Raw genomic sequence first — 18,266 nt, 5'->3', positions numbered from 1 at the left:
CCTGCGTCACGGGCTCTGAGGCCAGGGGAGGTGACAGTCGCGGGGCCAGCAGGCGCTGACGGCCGTCCCCCGCCCTCCAGCAATGCTGCGACTGCTGCGGCCTGGGGCTCCGCGTGCGGGCCGAGGGCCAGCCCTGCGAGGCCATCCCCGGCCTGGGCTACCCCTGCAGCCACGCCATGCTGTCCTGCTGCGAGGGACAGGACCCGCTCGTGCCCGAGGTGCGCCAGCCCCCAGAGCCCAAGGCTGCGCCACGCAGAGGTGGGTGATGCCTGCCAGGCCTCCGAGCCTGTGGCCACTTGTCTGCTCGTCCATCCATCCATGTGTGTGTCCGTCTATCCATGTGTCCATCCATGAATCTGTCCGTCCACCCATCCACAGATCTGTCTGCTGTCCATCAACACATCCATCTGTCCACCTGCATGTCTGTCCACCTGTCTGTCCACCCAGGGCTCTGGCGGGAGGGCGGAGGCCTGGGCTGCGGGCTGGGCCTCCCCAGCCTTAGGGGGCAGCTCTGCCCAGACTCTCGCCCACTCCCAGGCCTCCCTGCGCGGAGAGGGGCTGATCCCCTGCTGCAGCCACCGCAGACCTCGCTGTGGGTGGACAGGCACGGGGGCTCTGGGCGGGTCAGATCTCGAGGGGAGCCAGGCCCACTGTCCTGCCCACTGTCCCTGAGTCCAGAGGTGCTGAATCCATTCCAGCTCCTGAGCAAGCCCCCCTGGGGGACAGGCCCTGTCACTCACAGGGGACTGTGGGGGCACACGGACCAGCCCCCAGCCTTTCCTTCCTGTTGCTGGACGTGTCTGTTCATCTGCCCACGTGTGTGTCCACCCAGCCGTCCAGCCCTCCTCTGTCCCTGCATCCACGAACCGCCCACCCACGCCTCTACCCACGCCCTGACCCACCCCTCCACCTCTCCGCCCACCCATCCGTCCATTTCTTTTTCTTTATTTTTGGTTCTGGGGATTGAACCTGGGGCACCTGGCCCCTGAGCCCCGTCCCCAGCCCTTTTTAGAGACAGGGTCTCGCTGAGCTGCTTTGGCCTCACTTTTGCTGAGGCTGGCCTCCAACTTGCGATCCTCCTGCCTCAGCCTCCTGAGCTGCTGGGTTAACAGGCGTGGGCCACTGTGCCCGGCTTCCTTTCATTTCTCTCTCTCCATCCATCCGTTCCCCTGGGTCCATCCCCTCACTCCCCCTCCTCTCTGGCGTCCATATCCACCGGCCGTCCACCCGCCCTCCGTCCTCACCATCTCTGGAGCTGCCCGAGCTGGCTCTGTCCTGACCGCTGACCTGCACCCCAGTTTCAGAAGAAGACCTGGCGAGCCAGGAGGCCCTGTCCCTGGGCCCAGAGGCGGAGATGGCCAACAGCCTGCCCGGTGATGACCAAGACGAGTGCCTGCTGCTGCCCGGGGAGCTGTGCCAGCACCTGTGCGTCAACACGGTGGGCTCCTACCGCTGCGCCTGCTTCCCTGGCTTCGCGCTGCAGGACGACGGCCGCACCTGCCGCCCAGGTAGGCCAGGCCCGGGCAGAGCCGTCCCGCAGGGCAGCGGGCCTTCCTGGGAAGGGGCCTGTGGTCGTGCACGCGTGGGAACCGGCTGGGGACGCCCGCCTTGGGGACTCAGGAGGCCGGCAGACGGGGCTTCCTTCTGCAGGGGTCAGCTGCCCGCCCACTCTGGGTGGCCCTGGTGCAGACGGCCCCTTCCCTGGTCCAGGGGGTGATTCCTCCTTTTCTGTTTGAGAAGGCACCAGGGACTCAGCTCCGGGCCCTCGACCCCTGAGCCACGTCCCCAGCCCTGCTTTGTGTTGGTCTCACTGAGTTGCTTATTAGCACCTTGCTGTTGGCTGAGGCTGGCCTCCAACTGGCCATCCTCCTGCCTCAGCCTCCCCAGCTGCTGGGAGGACAGGCGTGGGCCACCGTGCCTGGTGGTCTGTGGATTTTCACTCCAGATAATGGCCTCCCGTCCCTCCCCCTGCCTGAGTCGGTCTCTGTGGTGGCCCTGGCCAAGGACGGCTGATGCCCGTGAGTGCCGAGGCCCGGGGAAGACTGAGCCCGCTGCTGTCCTCACAGACGGAGTGTCCCCGCAGCAGGGGGCCGCCCAGGAGACCCAGCTGAACCCGGAGCCAGCCCAGGAGCCCCCCAACACTATCCCGCTGCCCCTGCCGCAACCCAACACCTGCAAAGGTGAGCAGGGGCGGTGTGCCCGGGGGTCCCGGGGCCACCAAGTTAGGTGCTGAGGGCTCCAGTGCTGGGCATGTGGCCCCCGCCTCAGCACCTGGCCCTGTCCTGTCACCGGGGACTCGGGGAGGGAGACTCAGGCCAGCTCTCACCCGGTCATTCCTGGTGTGTGTTTGTGGTCTCCCATTTGTCAGTCCATCCACCCAGCCTCCCACCTGTCCACGCACTCATCCGCCCGCCCATCCACGAATCTGACCACCCACCTTCCCGCCCGTCTGTCTGTCCACCGTCCATCGTCCTCTGCCCTCTCTGGGCCTGTTTCTGTTGGACTCAGATCTGAGTCGGGAGGAGCCCGCATGGCGGGTGGGGGATGGCAGGTGGCGGGAGGAGGGTGGCGGGTGGCACCTGACTTCCCTGTCCTCCCTGCAGACAATGGGCCGTGCCGGCAGGTGTGCCGCGTGGTCGGGGGCACGGCCATGTGCTCCTGCTTCCCTGGCTACGCCATCATGGCCGACGGCGTGTCCTGCGAAGGTGAGGACCCAGCTGCTGCCACCTGGGGGACCTGGGGGTTGCGGTGAGGGGCAGGCCGCAGCCTCGCCGTGTCCATGAGGTCTGGCTCCTGGGACAGAGCTCCCTGGAGCCCTGAGACAGTCGCTTGGTGTCACTGAGCCATGTAGGAGGTGCCCCCGGGTGGGCCCACGTCCTGTTCCTGAGGCCCAGGGCCAGCTCCTTCACCCATTCTCCTGGTGACTGCGGAGCCATGCTGCGCAGCCCGGACGTCATCCCTGTCCCCTGCAGCCCTGGCCAGGGACTCCCCAGAGGTCCCGACCTGCAGGTCTGGGTGGCCTGAGGATCCGCATTTCTCTTTCTGGTCCCAGGGGCTGAACTCGGGGCCCCCCCAACCCCTGAGCCCCGTCCCCAGCCCTGTTCTGTAGAGACAGGGTCTCCCTGAGCTGCTCAGGGCCTCGCTGTGGCTGTGGCTGAGGCTGGCCTCCAACTCACAATCCTCCTGCCTCAGCCTCCCGAGCTCTGGAATGACTCACCCGTGAGCCCCCGCGCCCGGCTGAGGTCTTTGTGTTTCTCAGAGCGACCCTCAGGCCTGGCTCATGAACCACATCTCAGACCTTGAGGGTCACCCCTGTCTGGGTGGCTGTTGGTCTGTGGCCAGCAAGTACATCCATGTTCCCGCCTGGGTAGAGATCAGAGGGATACAGGGACGTCATGCCCCATCGTCATGTGGGTGGCATGCAGACATGGCCCCATCTCTCCTGCTGTCCTAATAAGAACCTGCCCTGTGTCCACCTCTTCTGCAAGATGGGTTTCCATGTGGACCAAAAATACCCTGTGAGCGCAGAGAGGGAGACAGATTTGCTTGAATCACACAGCATGGTGGTAGCATGCAGGTCTCCCTCTCCATGTGGGGACAGGTTTCAGGACCAGGTGATGCTGTGTCCTCGGGGCTCTACTTCCTGTCCCCCCAGACCCTGAGGACCTGAGGAAGGCATTGCTCTTGGGTCATGATTCCTTTGGGCCTGACCCCCATGAGCAACCTGAGGCCCACTCTGCCTCTGCTGGCCATGCGGACCGGCCAGTGTCCACATGTCTGCAGGCCCCCCTTGGTCCTCTGGAAGTAAGAGCTGAGGCCGGAGGCTGCAGACAGACATCCTACGGGTGCAGGCAGCCTGCCCTGCGGAGATGTCCCCCCGCTCTGTTGTGTTCACAATGATCAAATGGAAGCCAGGCGCGTGGCCACGTCTGTCCACCCAGCCACTGAGGAGGCTGAGGAAGGAGGATGGCAAGGTGGAGGCCAGCCTCAGCAACAGTGGGGCCCTAGGCACCTCAGGGAGACCCTGTTTCGAATTAAAACCCAAAGTAGGGCTGGGATGGGCTCCGGGGTCTGGTGCCCCTGGGTCAATCCCTGGCACCAAAAAAAAAAAAAAAAAAAAAGTGACTCTCCAACCGTGACAACCCCAAGGTTCTTAGAGCGTCTGCAGGTGTGAGGTTTCTCCTGCATCTTGCTACGTCTGCCCAGCAGGGCCGCACCTCCACACCCCTTGGGCCAGAGCTCAGCCCTGCAGTGCCCACTGAGCTGCCCTGACCCTGGGCCCCTCTCCTGTCCCTGTGGCCGGCCTGGCCCCCTGAGCGCTGGGGGCTGCAGCCCCTTCTGTTCCCAGGGCTGGGGCAGGTTCACAGTGGGGGCAGGAGGCCGTGTCTGATCTGCCCTGCTGTGTGACTGTGGGTGGACCGCCTGCCCTCTCTGAGCCTCACTTGCCATCTTGGGGCTCTGTGGACTCGGACTTGGGTCCAGGCTGAGCTGTCCCACGGATGGACTGGGAGGCCCTGACAGGTCCTGCCCCCCGGGTCTCGGCCCGCAGACCTGTGGCTGGCACCCGCCCTCTAACGGCCGCTCTGTTTCCCTCCCGTGGCTGCGGCTAGACCAAGACGAGTGCCTGGCGGGCACTCACGATTGTGGCCGGCGACAATTCTGTGTGAACACCCTGGGATCCTTCTCCTGTGTCAATCACACACTGCTCTGTGCCCAGGGCTTTATCCTCAACGCGCACAGGAAGTGCGTGGGTAAGCGCCAGGCCTCCCGCCGCCTGCTCACGGCCGCTCTGCTCCACGCGCTAAGGCCCTTCCGTGAGCTGTCCCCAGCCGGCACCCCCGCTCCGTCTCATGCCCTTGTCCTGGCCTCTTGTCCTGCCTTTCCTCGGGGAGGCCTCTTTGTCCAGCGACGTCCCCAGGAGTCAGAACACTCAGCAGAATGTGTCCCCAGGCTGGGTGGGTTGCTGGGCAGGGCATCAGGCACAGTGGGATCTAGAGGCAGGGGGGCAGCTGGGAGTTCTCACCTCTTGACTTTAGACATAAAGTCACTTGCCATTTCCTGGCCACAGTTTCCTACTCTGTTACAGAGGAAGCTGCTTCCAGGTGGGGTGGTGCACACCTGCCATCCCAGCCACTCAGGAGGCTAAGGCAGGAGGATGGCAAGTTGGAGGCCAGCCTCAGCAACTTAGTGAGGCCCTAGGCATCCCGTCTCTGAATAAAGTAGAAAAGGGCTGGGACATGGCTCGGGGGTTAAGCATCCCGGGTTCAATCCCTGGTACGAAAAAAAAAAGTGGATCTTACGTTGATCTTCCTTTGATGACCACTGGATGTGTACAGTCCAGAGCCCGGGTCTAGCTGTCCAGGTACCTGGGATGCATCTAGAATCTTCTCCAGAGGTGCATGACAGAGGCTGGGGTCCAGCTAATCTGGTTTTGTACCCACCATTTGCTGGGTGACCCCAAGCAGTTCAGCTACTCTCTCTCAGCCTCTGTGGTACCCAGCAGAGGAGGCAGGGCCTGGACCCAGTGCCCAGCCTGCGCAGGTCGCAGTGGCTGCTGGGTGATGGCGCTCCGGCCTGTTCCTTGGTGCTGGTGTGGCCAGCGGCCGGGGCTCTGTGGGTGGTGGGCCAAGGACACAGGAGCCCTTGGTTTTCTACAGGGGATGGTCCCCAAACGGAGGTAGATGCAAAGGCACAGCAGGGGACACAGAGGTCAGGCTACAGCAGAGACATGGGCAGAGCAGCTGTTGTTGCTGGGGAGGGTGGAATCTGCCTGCTCCCCCAGGGTGGACAGGCTCGGAACCGGGAAGGGTGTGCAGGGTGGAAGGAACGGCCCAGGCGAAGGCCCAGAGGTAGGGTCTGCACAGAGGTCACTCAGGGCCCGGGATAGGCCCCCATATTATGCCTTCTCCTTGCTTGAAGGCCATGTCCAGCCTGGAATGTTCCCTTTGTGACCCTCTGCTGCTGGGCAGACAGGCCCGGGGTGCTGGCTGAGCGACTTTCACAGACATGTTTGCCCCCCGGCCTCCAGCCACGGGCAGAACATGTGCCCCTGCTTGCCGGCGGCTGGCCACTCCTCCTGTGCGGGTTGGGGCTGTGTGTGCGTCTGGGAAGGCAGATCCCACTGGGGCCTGTGGACGCCCTTCCCAGGATGCCCTCTTCCTGCCTGCCCCAGTGTGCGGGCTTCCAGGTGGCCTAGGAAAGAAGATCTTGTGCTCTTAGGGGTCCCCAGGCAGCCGGGAAATGGGTTTAGGACATGAAATGCCATCGGTGCGTCCACCCAGTAAGGTTCACGAGCACACCTCTGGCTGCCCGCCTGCTTCCTGCACCGCACACGTCCTGTCTGATCGTTCTTTATCACACAGAGGCTTCCCCGCACTCTCTCCGTTAAGTGCACGTCTGTGACCGCCTCCTGGGGCTCCTGTGGTTCTTTGCTTTTCGGCAGGTGGGAGGGGAGGCTCGTGTAGGAACGCGAGGTCTCACATCCAGGCTGCTGGGGTTCAAGTCCTGCTTTTGCACTTTTTTACTCCTAAGACCTTATACAAAATTGCTCCACCTCCTGGATCCCTCATCTGAGAGTGAGATAAGCCCCTGCCTCAGAACTGTGAGGTAGGCCAGGTGCTGTGTGCACGCCTTTCATCCCAACAGTTGGGGAGGCTGAGGCAGGAGGATCACAAGTTGGAGGCCAGCCTCAGCAATAAGCAAGGCCCTGTCTCTAAATAAAACATAAAAGGGCCTGGAGATGGGGCTCCGGGGTTAAGCACCCCTGGGGTCAATCCCTGGAACCAAAACCCCCCTGTGAGTTAGTTCAGGTAAGAAGCGGGCTAGAGCTTTAGTGTCGCCGTCATTTTTCTTCAAATACATTACACAGAGGCCACCTGCAGAGGTAGTGAGCGCCCCAGCACTAGAGGCATGTGAGCCTAAGTGGGACTGTATTGGGTGTCACCTCTGCCAGGGACTCCCCTGTGCCCTGCCCTCGGAGGACTGTCTGGTCCCCTGGGGCGCGTGCCCTAGATGGGCTGGGCTGCAGCAAGTCGGGAGGTGGAAGAGCGCCCCCTGCTGCCGGCACTGAACAGCGGGGCCTTGCAGCCCAGGCCAGGCTGGCTGGATCCCAGTCCAGCCACCTTGGCTCTCCTGTGATTTGGGGGTCTCTCCCCTAGTCCTCCTCAGTGTCTCCAGCTCCTTCCTGGACCCGCAGCCACCAGGTTCCCAGGCTCCCCTGCAGGCCGCTTCTCCAGCTGCCCCTGTGGGATGGCCACCGGTCGCGCGGCTTTTTCTTCCATCTTGTCTGGTCAATGCATCTCATTTGTTCTGCCTCCGGTTTTTCTAGAATCTTCCAACTCCTCCTCCCACCTCCATGTGTGGTGCTCCCAGCCACCTCCGTCTCCTGCCTGGCTTCTCTTCAGCTCTAGTCTGTTCTCCTCTGCAGCAGGACACCCTCCCCCCTCTGTGGGGAACCCTCCATGGCTCCCACCTGCCCTCCATTCTCACCTGCTCAGTCATCCTCTCCCCTGCAGCCATAACTCTGCCAGGGTCCTGACTGGTCCCGGCCCTCACAGCTATCCCCTCTGCCTGGACCATCAGTTTGGCTGTCTCTGTCACCCCTCCCAGGTTCTTGTCCACATGTCCCCTTCACTTCCTGCTGCACCGACCCCCCCCCCCCGTCGTGTCGTCCTCCCTTTTCTCCATAACGCTGGTGACCACCCTCCTTGTCGTGAGCATTGATGTATCTGAGCGTCTGCTCCGCGACGGTAGCCGTGTCTGTTCGTCTTGGTCGCTGACCTGTCCCTCTTGCCAAGAAGCGTGCTTGACACGTAGCTGGTTCCTAGTAAATCTTTGTTGAATGAAGGGAGTTTTGGATAAGGGGACATCAGCCACGTGCTCCTCTCTGGATGGTGAGTACCTCCAAGGGCAGGGCCTGGCGCTCCTTGCCTCCTGGTGGCCTGAGGTCCCCTGGTTGTGCTGGGCCTCTGGACCCAGAGTGCCCTGCAGGTCCTGACGGCCTCCTCGCGCACTCTCCCCGCAGACATCAACGAGTGTGTGACGGACCTTCATACGTGCAGCCGGGGCGAGCACTGCGTGAACACCCTGGGCTCCTTCCGCTGCTACAAGGCGCTCACCTGCGAGCCTGGCTACGCCCTCAAGGACGGCGAGTGCACAGGTGAGAAGGGGCAGAGGCCGGCCTGCCTTGGGTACCCCCCCCAATCCCGCCCACCTTTGACCACTCCCCTCCCCAAGGCTGACCACGCCTCTCCCAGCACCAACTCCGCCCTCCGCCTGCTTGGCTCCTCCCTGGCCACGCCCTTATCAGCTCCACCTGCAACCCTAGCCATGCCCTTGACCAGACCCACCTCCTCCAGCCATGCCCCTGGCCAGCCCACCCACTCCAGCCATACCCCTGACCAGCCCCACCCACTCAGGCCACGCCCCTGACCAGCCCCACCCACAGCCCCAGCCATACCCCTGACCAGCCCCACGCACTCCAGCCACACCCCTGACCAGCCCCAGCCACGCCCCTGACCAGCCCCCCCACAGCCCCAGCCACGCCCCTGACCAGCCCCACCCATAGCCTCAGCCACGCCCCGACCAGCCCCAGCCACGCCCCTGACCAGCCCCACCCATAGCCTCAGCCACGCCCCGACCAGCCCCAGCCACGCCCCTGACCAGCCCCAGCCCAGCTCCTTAGCCACACCCCCTCCAGCCACGCCCCTGACCAGCCCCAGCCCAGCTCCTTAGCCACACCCCCTCCAGCCACGCCCCTGACCAGCCCCAGCCCAGCTCCTTAGCCACACCCCCTCCAGCCACGCCCCTGACCAGCCCCAGCCCAGCTCCTTAGCCACACCCCCTCCAGCCACGCCCCTGACCAGCCCCAACCCAGCTCCTTAGCCACACCCCCTCCAGCCACGCCCCTGAGCGGCCACGCCCTGTCCTGGTCTGAGTGGATTGTCCCTTCTTGTCAGCGTCAAGCTCTTATGTCTGTTTCCTCTCCAAGGAAAGACCTCACCGTCAGTGTTGGGGGCAGAGGGTGGGGTCTGAGGACGGATGCGGGGAGGCCACCTCCTGGTGGCACGTGTGGGTCCCTTTGGTATTTTGGGTAGCGCCCCCTGGAAGCGCACTTTTGTCTCTTTTACTGTAAAACTGGAGCCTTCTAAGAGGAGGCGGCATTTCTCAACTGTCATTTCCCGAGCGGCGTCTGGGTGCCAGGGGTGGGGGTGAGGTGCAGCGTCCTTCCTCTGGCTGCGGGGGAGGGGACACGGGAACTAGGCGGAGGTGGAGAGAGCAGCGTGGCTGTGGGCTGGGTGCTCCTGGGGTGGCGTGGCCCGAGGAGGCCCCCAGTGCAGGCGATGTCATCCTAGGGTCTGATAAAAGAAGAGCAGGAAGGGTGTTCCAGGCAGGGGGGCACTGTGGAGACAGGGAGGGTGGGATTGTGGCCTGGCCAAGAACAAAGACAGGCTCAGGGGTTGGGGCCTCTGTGTGCGCAGTGCACACGCCTGTCATCCCAGCAGCTCGGGAGGCTGAGGCCGGAGGATTGAAAGCTGGAGGCCAGCCTCAGCAACTTGGCAAGGCCCTAAGTGACTCAGTGCGACCCTGTCTCTAAATAAAAAGTAAAAAGGGCTGGGGATGGGGCTCAGTGGTCAAGAACCTCAGGTTCCATCTCCCGTACCAAAAGTCGAAAAGCATCCACGCAGGACCTCATCTAAGAGGTGTAAGCTGTCGTCACCATGTGCTTACAACAGTACCTGGAACCCTGGGGCAGCTCGGTAAATGAGCTCATGCCATCGCACTCTGGGGACACGGGCCACACTAGTGACAGGGCTCTGCCAGCTTCCTGCAGCAACCTTTGAGCCATCCGGCATCCTGAGGGCAGAGCTGGGTGGGCTGGGTGCTGGGCATGCGGGGCAGGGGCTGCCCTTCACCCCGGGCCTCTGTGTGCCAGACGTGGACGAGTGTGCGACGGGCACCCACAACTGCCAGGCGGGCTTCTCGTGCCAGAACACCAGGGGCTCCTTCTACTGCCAGGTGCGGCAGCGCTGCATGGAGGGCTTCCTGCAGGACCCCGAGGGCAACTGTGTGGGTGAGTGGGCTCAGCGGGGTCCCCTCCTCGGGCTCCTCGGGAGGTGTCATGCATCTCTAAGCACTGTATTTTGGGCACTGGAGATTGAACTAGGGACACTCGACCCTGAGCCCCGTCCCCAGCCCTTTTTATGTTTTATTTAGAGACAGGGTCTCGCTGAGTTGCTTAGGGCCTAAGTTGCTGAGGCTGGCCTCCAACTCGCGATCCTCCTGCCTCAGCCTCCCAAGCCCCTGGGATCACAGGTGGGCCTCACTGCACCTGTCTGCTCCCAGCCCTTTTGAGACCAGGTGGACCTGGCTTAGGGTTCAGTCACAGCCTCTGTCTCCACCTGCGATGGGCATGCCCAGTGTCCAGCCCCAGGAGATGCTTGCAAAATTCTGCCTGCCCCCCCCCACCTGAGTCGTCTCACCTTGGCAGTTACTTGTCCTGTGGCCTCGGTTTACCCATTAGCGGGGTTGGACTGGAAGAATGCATATCAAGTACTTTTTAACCTGGCCCATGACATCTGATATGGTGACCTGGTACAGACACACGCAGAGGGAAACAGAACACCGGTTTCACAGCACAGCCCCACGGAAAACTCAGGTGCTGGCATAGTGGTGCACTAATCCAGCAGCTCAGGAGGCTGACATAGGAGGCTCGCAAGTTGGAGGCCAGCCTCAGCAACTCAGCCAGACCTGTGTGTAAATAAAATCCAAGATAGGGATGGGGGTGTGGCTCAGTGGTCGAGGGCCCCAGGTTCAATCCCCAGCACCAAAACAAGTGCTAGTGAGACCTTCTAGAATAATCCCAAGGATTGACAGCTACAGTTTGATGGATGCTGGGCCAGTTGTTGTCCCCAAGAGGTTCTGAGAGCCCACACTGCCCCCACCCATCATCGTCCCCTTCCAAGAAGCTGCTGGTCAGCCACAGAGCCAGAAGGTCCCAGCTCCCCAGAAGCTGTGGGCCTGCTCCCTTGGAGGTAGAAGCTCAGCTTCTTGTACGAGGGACACTCAAGTCCACATTCAGTCTTGGGAATGAGCTGTGCAGAGGGACAGGGGAAGGACAGGTGCTGTGCAGAAGTCTGGTCTCCCTAGACTGGCCCCGAAGGTTGTCCCATGGAGATGACATCAGGAAGTTCACAGTTCAGCTAGAGAAATATTAGGGGTCAGCGTAGGCCGGGAAACAGGCAGCGTATGCAAAGGCCCTGTGGTAGGGCTGTGCGTGCATGTTGTAGCTTCGTAGAGGACTGGGGCTGGGAGAAGGGGGGGCAGGCCAGGCCCATGGACCCCAAAGCCCTCTCCACCCCTGCCCTGGAGTCTGGTACCGGCCGCTTCCCAGTGCAGCCCTAGGCTCAGGGGAAGGCCCCTGCCAGGCTCGCTGTCACCCACCTCCCTTCTGCAGACATCAACGAGTGCACGTCGCTGTCCGAGCCCTGTCGCTCGGGCTTCAGCTGCGTCAACACCGTGGGCTCCTACACGTGCCAGAGGAACCCGCTGGTCTGCCGGCGCGGCTACCACGCCAACCAGGACGGGACGGCCTGTGTGGGTAAGCTGCCAGCCTCCCTGCCTCCTGGCCTCCGGGCCTCCGCCTGACCAGGGTTCCTGGCCACAGGAGGCCAGCAGAGGGAGCGGGACTCAGCTGCTGCCCCCCGCTGTCCTCCCCAGACGTGGACGAGTGTGAGACCGGGCTGCACCACTGCGGGGACACACAGGTGTGCCACAACCTTCCCGGGTCCCACCGCTGCGATTGCAAGCCTGGCTTCCAGAGGGACGCCTTTGGCCGCTCCTGCATCGGTAGGTGGGGCGCGCCCTCCGGGGTCCCTCGGGGTCTCTCTCGGGGTCCCCCAGGGTCCCCGCAGCCAGGATGGTGCCCACCGCTCCTCCTGGAGGCCAGCCTTCCCCTGCCTCTTCTGTGCCCCGGGGGACCCGGGTGCGGGGTGGCCTCCCATGCCCGCTGCCACTGTCCCCGCAGACGTGAACGAGTGCTGGGCCTCGCCGGGCCGCCTGTGCCAACACACGTGCGAGAACACGCTGGGCTCCTACCGCTGCGCCTGCGCCTCGGGCTTCCTGCTGGCCGCCGACGGCAGGCACTGCGAAGGTACCCACCCGCCTGGCCGCCTGGGGACGCCCACCGTGCTGGGAGGGGTCCCCAGCACCTACTCCCGAGGGCCCCCAAGCCTGTGGGTTCCTGGTGGCCATTTCCCTGGCTCTCCAGAAGCCCCAAGTGCCTGTGTTTATGGAGTCAGTTTGAACGGCCCTGGGTGGACTTCAACTCTTTTTTTTTTTTTGTATCGGGTCACATCCAGGGGTGCCTGATCCCTGAGCCCCGTCCCCACCCCTTTTTATATATTATTTAGAGACAGGGTCTCCCTAAGTAACTGAGGCTGGCCTCCAACTTTTGATCCTCCTGCCTCAGCCTCCCAGCCCCTGGGATCACACACGCACCACTGCGCCCGGCTCCCTGGCTCCTTTTGACATAGTGACTGTTTGACTTGCTTGTCACTTTGCTCCTGTGCTTTTCTGTGTGTGCATGTGACCTCCTTCACTTAGGGACTTGTCTGTCTGGCTCATGGGTATGTCCCCAGGTGCGCCCCATAGCAGGGACCTGGCAGCCCTTGTGGAGGCCTATGTCAGCACCCCCAGGGCCGCGTGGGGACAGCACCAGGCCCCCAAGCACTGGCCTGACCTGTGACTACCCTGCTGGGGGCAGTCCCGGCCCTTCCCGGCCCTGCCCGGCCCTGCCCTGCCCTTTGCCCCCGACTGGCTCCCTGTCCTCCTCCTGGCCTCTGGCTCTCCACTGGCCCCCAAAACGTGAGAACTGACCGTCTCTAAAGGCGAGGTTCCTGGCGAGCTGACCCCAGCCTCACGGCCCGCCCCTGCCGCCCTGCAGATGTGAATGAGTGTGAGGCCGGGCGCTGCAGCCAGGAGTGCGCCAACATCTACGGCTCCTACCAGTGCTACTGCCACCAGGGCTACCAGCTGGCCGAGGACGGGCACACCTGCACAGGTGGGACTCCCTCGCCCGGCGCCCCTCCCGAGGGCCACCCTTGCCCGGCCTCCAGGCTCTCAAAGCACTGCTCCAGGGCCGGGCGCCCAGGGCCTGCAGGGGTCTGTTGGGAGGTCCATGTTCCAGCCCCAGCCCTTCAGTCGCCTGCCGTGGTGTCTTGGGGAACTGCTGGGCCACTCTGACCTCAGGCTCCTCCTCTGTAACCGGGAGACGCCCCCCGGCCTCTCTGGTGGAGGATGGAGTCAGATCTGGAACGGAGGCTGCGCAGTCCTCGGCTGCGGGGGCCCTTGCTCTGCAGCCCTGGCTGACTTTCTTCTGTTGCTATCAGCGGCTGGGACCTGGGGGTGGGCTGGGGTCACCTGGGCCCAACTTCTCCCTGGCAGACATCGACGAGTGCGCTCAGGGCGCGGGCATCCTCTGCACCTTCCGCTGTCTCAACGTGCCCGGGAGCTACCAGTGCGCGTGCCCGGACCAGGGCTACACCATGATGGCCAACGGGAGGACCTGCAAGGGTGAGCAGTTGGCCCTGCCCTGCGGGGCTCAGGGGCTCCAGGCTACACAGGAAGGCTCGGCGCACGAGCAGAGAAAGGCCCGCGCCACCAGGGTCGTGTTAACTGAGGCCTAGGTTTAGGAGGAAGGAGGCAGGGTCTTGGGGTGCTCGATCCAGTTCAGAATCTCCCAGGCCTGGACTCAGCCTGGACCCCGACGTGGAAATGGAACAGGGATCCCATGGGCTGTGTTTTTTTTTTTTTCTTTTTAATACCAGGGATTAAACTCAGGGCCCTCAACCCCTGAGCCACACGGTCTCCCTGAGCTGCTTAGGGTCTCCCTTATTGCTGAGGCTGGCCTCCAACTTTCGATCCTCCTGACTCAGCCTCCGGAGCTGCTGGGGTGACAGGCGTGGGCCACAGCACCCATGAACTTGCCCATTTTTGAGAGTAAAAACAAAGAACAGAAAGAATTGGAAGACACTTGGGTTTAGCCATCTTGGAGTAGACACTCCGTGAAGGTGGGGCCGTGTCTCCCTTGCTCACCCCACTAGAGCAATGCCCAGCACACAGCAGCTGCTCAGCGAACATTGGACCGACAGCTGGATTGACAGACAGCTGGAGTCAGTGTACTTGGATACATTAGATTTCCTTCTATCTTTCCTCGTGCAAACACACACACACACACACACACACACACACACACACACACACACAGAGTTGGCCTTTTTATCTGCAGGTTCTTCGTCCTCAGATTCAACAAAATATGGGTTAAACGTATTAAAATTCGCCCGGCACAGTGGTGCATGCCTGGAATCCCATCTGATCGGGAGGCCAAGGCAGGAGGATCGCAAGTTGGAGGCCAACCTCAGCAACTCAGGGAGACCCTGTCTCGAAATAAAGCATAAAGAAGGCTGGGGACGGGGCTCAGGGGTGAAACGTCTCTGGTTCAATCCCCAGGACCAAAAAAAAAAAAAAAAAAAAAAAACCCAGGAAGTCAGAGTTTCCTGTGGGCCTGGTGAAGCCAGGCAGCCACTGGCCACGGAAGACCGTCCCTCTGCTCTGGACATGGCCATCTGCGCTGGCCCCGGGCGAAGCTAAAGCAGCCCCGCATCCTGCCCTGCCCACGGCCAGGCACCTGGGTCTCCGGTGTGGGAAGCCCAGGGCAGAGGTCAGGAGCAGAGGAGAGTCTGGCTTCCTGTGGTGACCATGGCTGCCCAGCCTTAGCCACCCCTGCCCTGGCCTTGGGCCGTGCTCCTCGCACTTGCCTGGGGCAGCCTTGGGGTGGACAGACGCCCCGGGCCCTGCAGGTTGAGGCTGGTTTTGAACTCACGGTCCTCCGGCCTCGGCCTCCCGAGCTGCTGGGCTGACCGGCTGCCCCACTGCCCGGTGGAGCCTGGATTTGACACCCACATGGCCCAGCCCCACTACTGACACCGAGTGACGGCAGGGACTGTGTCCCCAGGATCTGAGCTGCCCACGCCCCAGGAGGCCAGGTCTGCTGGCAGAGTTGGGGGTGGACTGAGCCAGGGCATGCTCTCAGGAGTCACTGTGGAGCGCTCCAGGGGTCATCTGGGGCCTCCTAGGACTGTCCTTTCTGCACCAAGTGGCTGGGTGCCTGGGTCTGTCCATCCGTCTGTCTGTCTCACACACGCTGCTCTGAGCCTTTTCTTTTCATGTCTGTGGGTCTGTCTGGGCCCATGAGCTGCAGAGCCCTGAGTGGCCGTCCCCACGACCCTGTGGGTGCCGCAGAGCCCATGCATGCGTGTAGTGGCCGTGTGTCCAAGGGCTCTGCACAGGCCGCGTTCTGGGAGCTTGAGTATCCCGTCTGGCGGGGCCCTGTGCGGCTGCGCGTCCCCAGGCAGGGCCCTGCGTGTGTCTAGAAGCTCGTGGGGAGCGGCTGCCCTTGGCGGCCATTGGTCCTTCTGGGTGCCTGGGATGGGAGGGACAAGCAGCCCTGTCCTCCCAGAGCCCAGGCCGAGGAGGGGAGGGTGGAGGTGGGATAGCCACACAGCAGCCTTGGTGTGTGTCAGAGGGTGACAGACGGTGACAGTGGTTCAGGGACAAGCACGGGGTCGGGGCAGTGGGGACGGCAGGGGGGTAGCCTGGTGGGCCATCCTGCAGGAGGGACGTGGCACCCAAGGCCTGGGTGTGAGTGGGAGCCAGTGAGGGAAGATGCAGGGAAGCTGTCGCAACTGCTGCGAAGCATGTGCAAAGGCCCGGGGGTCAGGTCAGGCTGCTGGCTGTCCAGGTGTCCTGCAGGACCGTGGCCCCTGTGCAGGGGAGGGCGCAGAGGAGGCCAGACTCCGTGGTCTGTCTCAGGCTGGGTCCTGGGAGCCCCCTCACTGCCCCTCCTGTCCCCACAGACCTGGACGAATGTGCCCTGGGCACCCACAACTGCTCCGCGGCCGAGACCTGTTTCAACCTTCAGGGCGGCTTCCGCTGCCTGCGCTTCACGTGTCCCCCCAACTACGTCCAAGTCTCCGAAATGTGAGTGCCCCTGAGTCTTGGCCTTGCGCCTCCGGCCCTGCGCTGATCCCGCGTTACCTGGCCAAGGGACAGGCCCTGCCGCAGTCACCTCCTGCCCATGGCCCCGACGCCGTGTCGGGTGCAAATGAAACAGCTCCCAGAGCGAGGAGCAGGGGACTGGAGAAGCCCACGCCCCCGGCCTCTGGCCCTGTGTCCCTCTCTCTCTGTCTCTGTGTCTCTCTGTCCCTCTGTCCCTCTGTCTCTGTCCCCAACACATGGTCTGCAGCCTGAGTGACAAAGGTCCCCAATACTCCACACCCCGGGTGACAAAGGTCCACGGTCCCATTCTGTCTCTGGGGGCTGGAGCGGTGGCTGTGGCCCAGGCTCAGGGTCTCCTGGGGCTGCTGTGACTCCCTGGGGGCCGCACCATCCCAGGGCTGGACGGCTCGGGTGGCTCTGGGCGGGAGGCCTCTCCAGGAGGCTGCGTGGCCCTGGACATGCCCGATGTAGGCCATGAGGAGCGCAAGCCGCTGTCCTCTGGGAAGTGACAGCACATGACCTGTGCCCCTGGCCACACGGCCTTGCCCTTCCAGAGCAGGGTGGGGAGAAGGCCAAGCAGGACACAGCTGGCAGCAGGGGCCACTAAGTGCGATGGGAAGAGGGAGCAAGTGGGAAGGAGAGGGGGGGAGAGCAGAAAGGAAGAGGGATGAGAACAGGAGCTAGCCGGGGGGTGGCCTCGCTGCCATCCTAGCATCTGGGGAGGCTGAGGCAGGAGGATGGCAAGTTGGAGGCCAGCCTCAGCAACTTGGGCCCTGAGCAGCTCAGTGAGAGCCTGTCTCTAAATGAAAAGCAAACAGGGCTCGGGGCGAGAGCTGGGGTTCCCTCCTGCTGCAAAAAAGGAGCACCCCACGATCCCAGCCCGGCTGCCTGCCCCGCATCCTCCTGCGTCCTCCCTGACGCAGGCCCCGCTGACCCGTCCCCGCCCGCAGGAGGTGTGAGCGCGCGCACTGCCCCGACCCCGCCGAGTGCCAGGCGTCCCCGGCGCGCATCACGCACCACCAGCTCAGCCTGCAGACCGGGCTGCTGGTGCCCGCGCACATCTTCCGCATCGGGCCCGCGCCGGCCTTTGCGGGGGACACCATCTCGCTGGCCATCACCCGGGGCAACGAGGAGGGCTACTTCATCACGCGCCGCCTCAACGCCTACACGGGGGTGGTGACCCTGCAGCGACCGGTGCTGGAGCCGCGCGACTTCGCCCTGGACGTGGAGATGAAGCTGTGGCGCCAGGGCTCGGTCACCACCTTCCTGGTCAAGATGCACATCTTCTTCACCGCCCTGGGCCCCTGAGCCCTGCTGCCTGCGCCACCTGCCACCCCAGAGTCCCCGGACTCCGTCTCCCCAGGTCCTGGTCTCTCCTGCGCCCCCCCAGCCCGGGAGGGAGGGAGCTTGTTATGGAGGCTCTGGCCGCAGCGTGCAAGGTCAAGGCCACTCCGGTGCTGGAGGGCAAGGCCCCCATGCTGGACCCTGACTGACTCACACTCCCCAAAGACAGTGACCACCTTGGGGCTTCTGGACTCAACTGGAGGGCCTGGCCCCAGAGCTGACATTCCATTTCCTGTTTCACTGTGATGAGCTCTGTCCTTTTTTTTTTTTTTAATCATTTTTAAAGTTTGTTGAATTATAAAAGTAGCCACGTTGTGAGGAACTCGAGTAGCACGAAAGGATCATAAAGTTCGCAGTGACGTGCCCCTTGGTCCCTTCTTTTCTGTTGAACTTGACAGTGGGCTCTGGACGTCACTCCTCGTTCCCCCAGCTGGCCCAAGCTGTTGGGTAGTGGATCGGGTTCTTTTTTGGGGGGTGGCGGCTCCCAGGGATTAAACCCAGGGAGGTTAACCCCTGAGCCCCGTCCCCAGCCCTTTTTAGTTTTTATTTAGAGACAGGGTCTCCCTGAGTTTATCAGGGCCTTGCTAACTTGCTGAGGCTGGCCTCCACCTTGCGATCCTCCTGCCTCAGCCTCCCGATCCCCTGGGATGACAGGCGTACACCACTGCCCTTGAAAAGGGTTTCAGCCAGGGTGCGACACTGAGAAATCTCACAGAAACTTTGGCCTCCCAGGTAAAGCTGTTCTCTGCAGAGGTTTTGGCCCCGTAGCCCCGAAGACCTCAGAGCTGCGCCCGTCGCAAGAGGCATGCAGCTGCTCCCGGAGGTCCTCAGCTCGGGGTGGGGTCCTGGAAGTTCCCTCCCATCCC

The 18,266-nt window shown here is 63.0% G+C and overlaps 1 protein-coding gene across 1 annotated transcript in view; it reads left to right on the top strand.

Annotated features, from left to right (window-relative positions):
* Nucleotides 1-17,763, top strand: part of FBLN2 (fibulin 2) — a 39,422-nt gene extending 21,659 nt beyond the window's left edge. The window contains exons 5-18 of the mRNA XM_081276271.1: nt 81-258; nt 1,299-1,508; nt 2,067-2,180; nt 2,604-2,705; nt 4,611-4,751; nt 8,024-8,158; nt 9,935-10,072; nt 11,456-11,599; nt 11,719-11,847; nt 12,026-12,151; nt 12,944-13,060; nt 13,444-13,572; nt 15,915-16,038; nt 17,007-17,763. Coding sequence (XP_081132397.1) covers nt 81-258; nt 1,299-1,508; nt 2,067-2,180; nt 2,604-2,705; nt 4,611-4,751; nt 8,024-8,158; nt 9,935-10,072; nt 11,456-11,599; nt 11,719-11,847; nt 12,026-12,151; nt 12,944-13,060; nt 13,444-13,572; nt 15,915-16,038; nt 17,007-17,364 — 2,145 coding nt within the window. The 3' untranslated portion in view covers nt 17,365-17,763. The remainder of the gene's footprint in view (nt 1-80; nt 259-1,298; nt 1,509-2,066; nt 2,181-2,603; nt 2,706-4,610; nt 4,752-8,023; nt 8,159-9,934; nt 10,073-11,455; nt 11,600-11,718; nt 11,848-12,025; nt 12,152-12,943; nt 13,061-13,443; nt 13,573-15,914; nt 16,039-17,006) is intronic.
* The last annotated feature ends 503 nt before the right edge of the window (nt 17,764-18,266 follow it).

The sequence above is a fragment of the Spermophilus citellus genome (assembly GCF_964194105.1).
Source record: "Spermophilus citellus genome assembly, chromosome: 19".
Lineage (NCBI taxonomy): Eukaryota > Metazoa > Chordata > Mammalia > Rodentia > Sciuridae > Spermophilus > Spermophilus citellus.
This window is presented reverse-complemented; position numbering and strand designations above follow the sequence as displayed.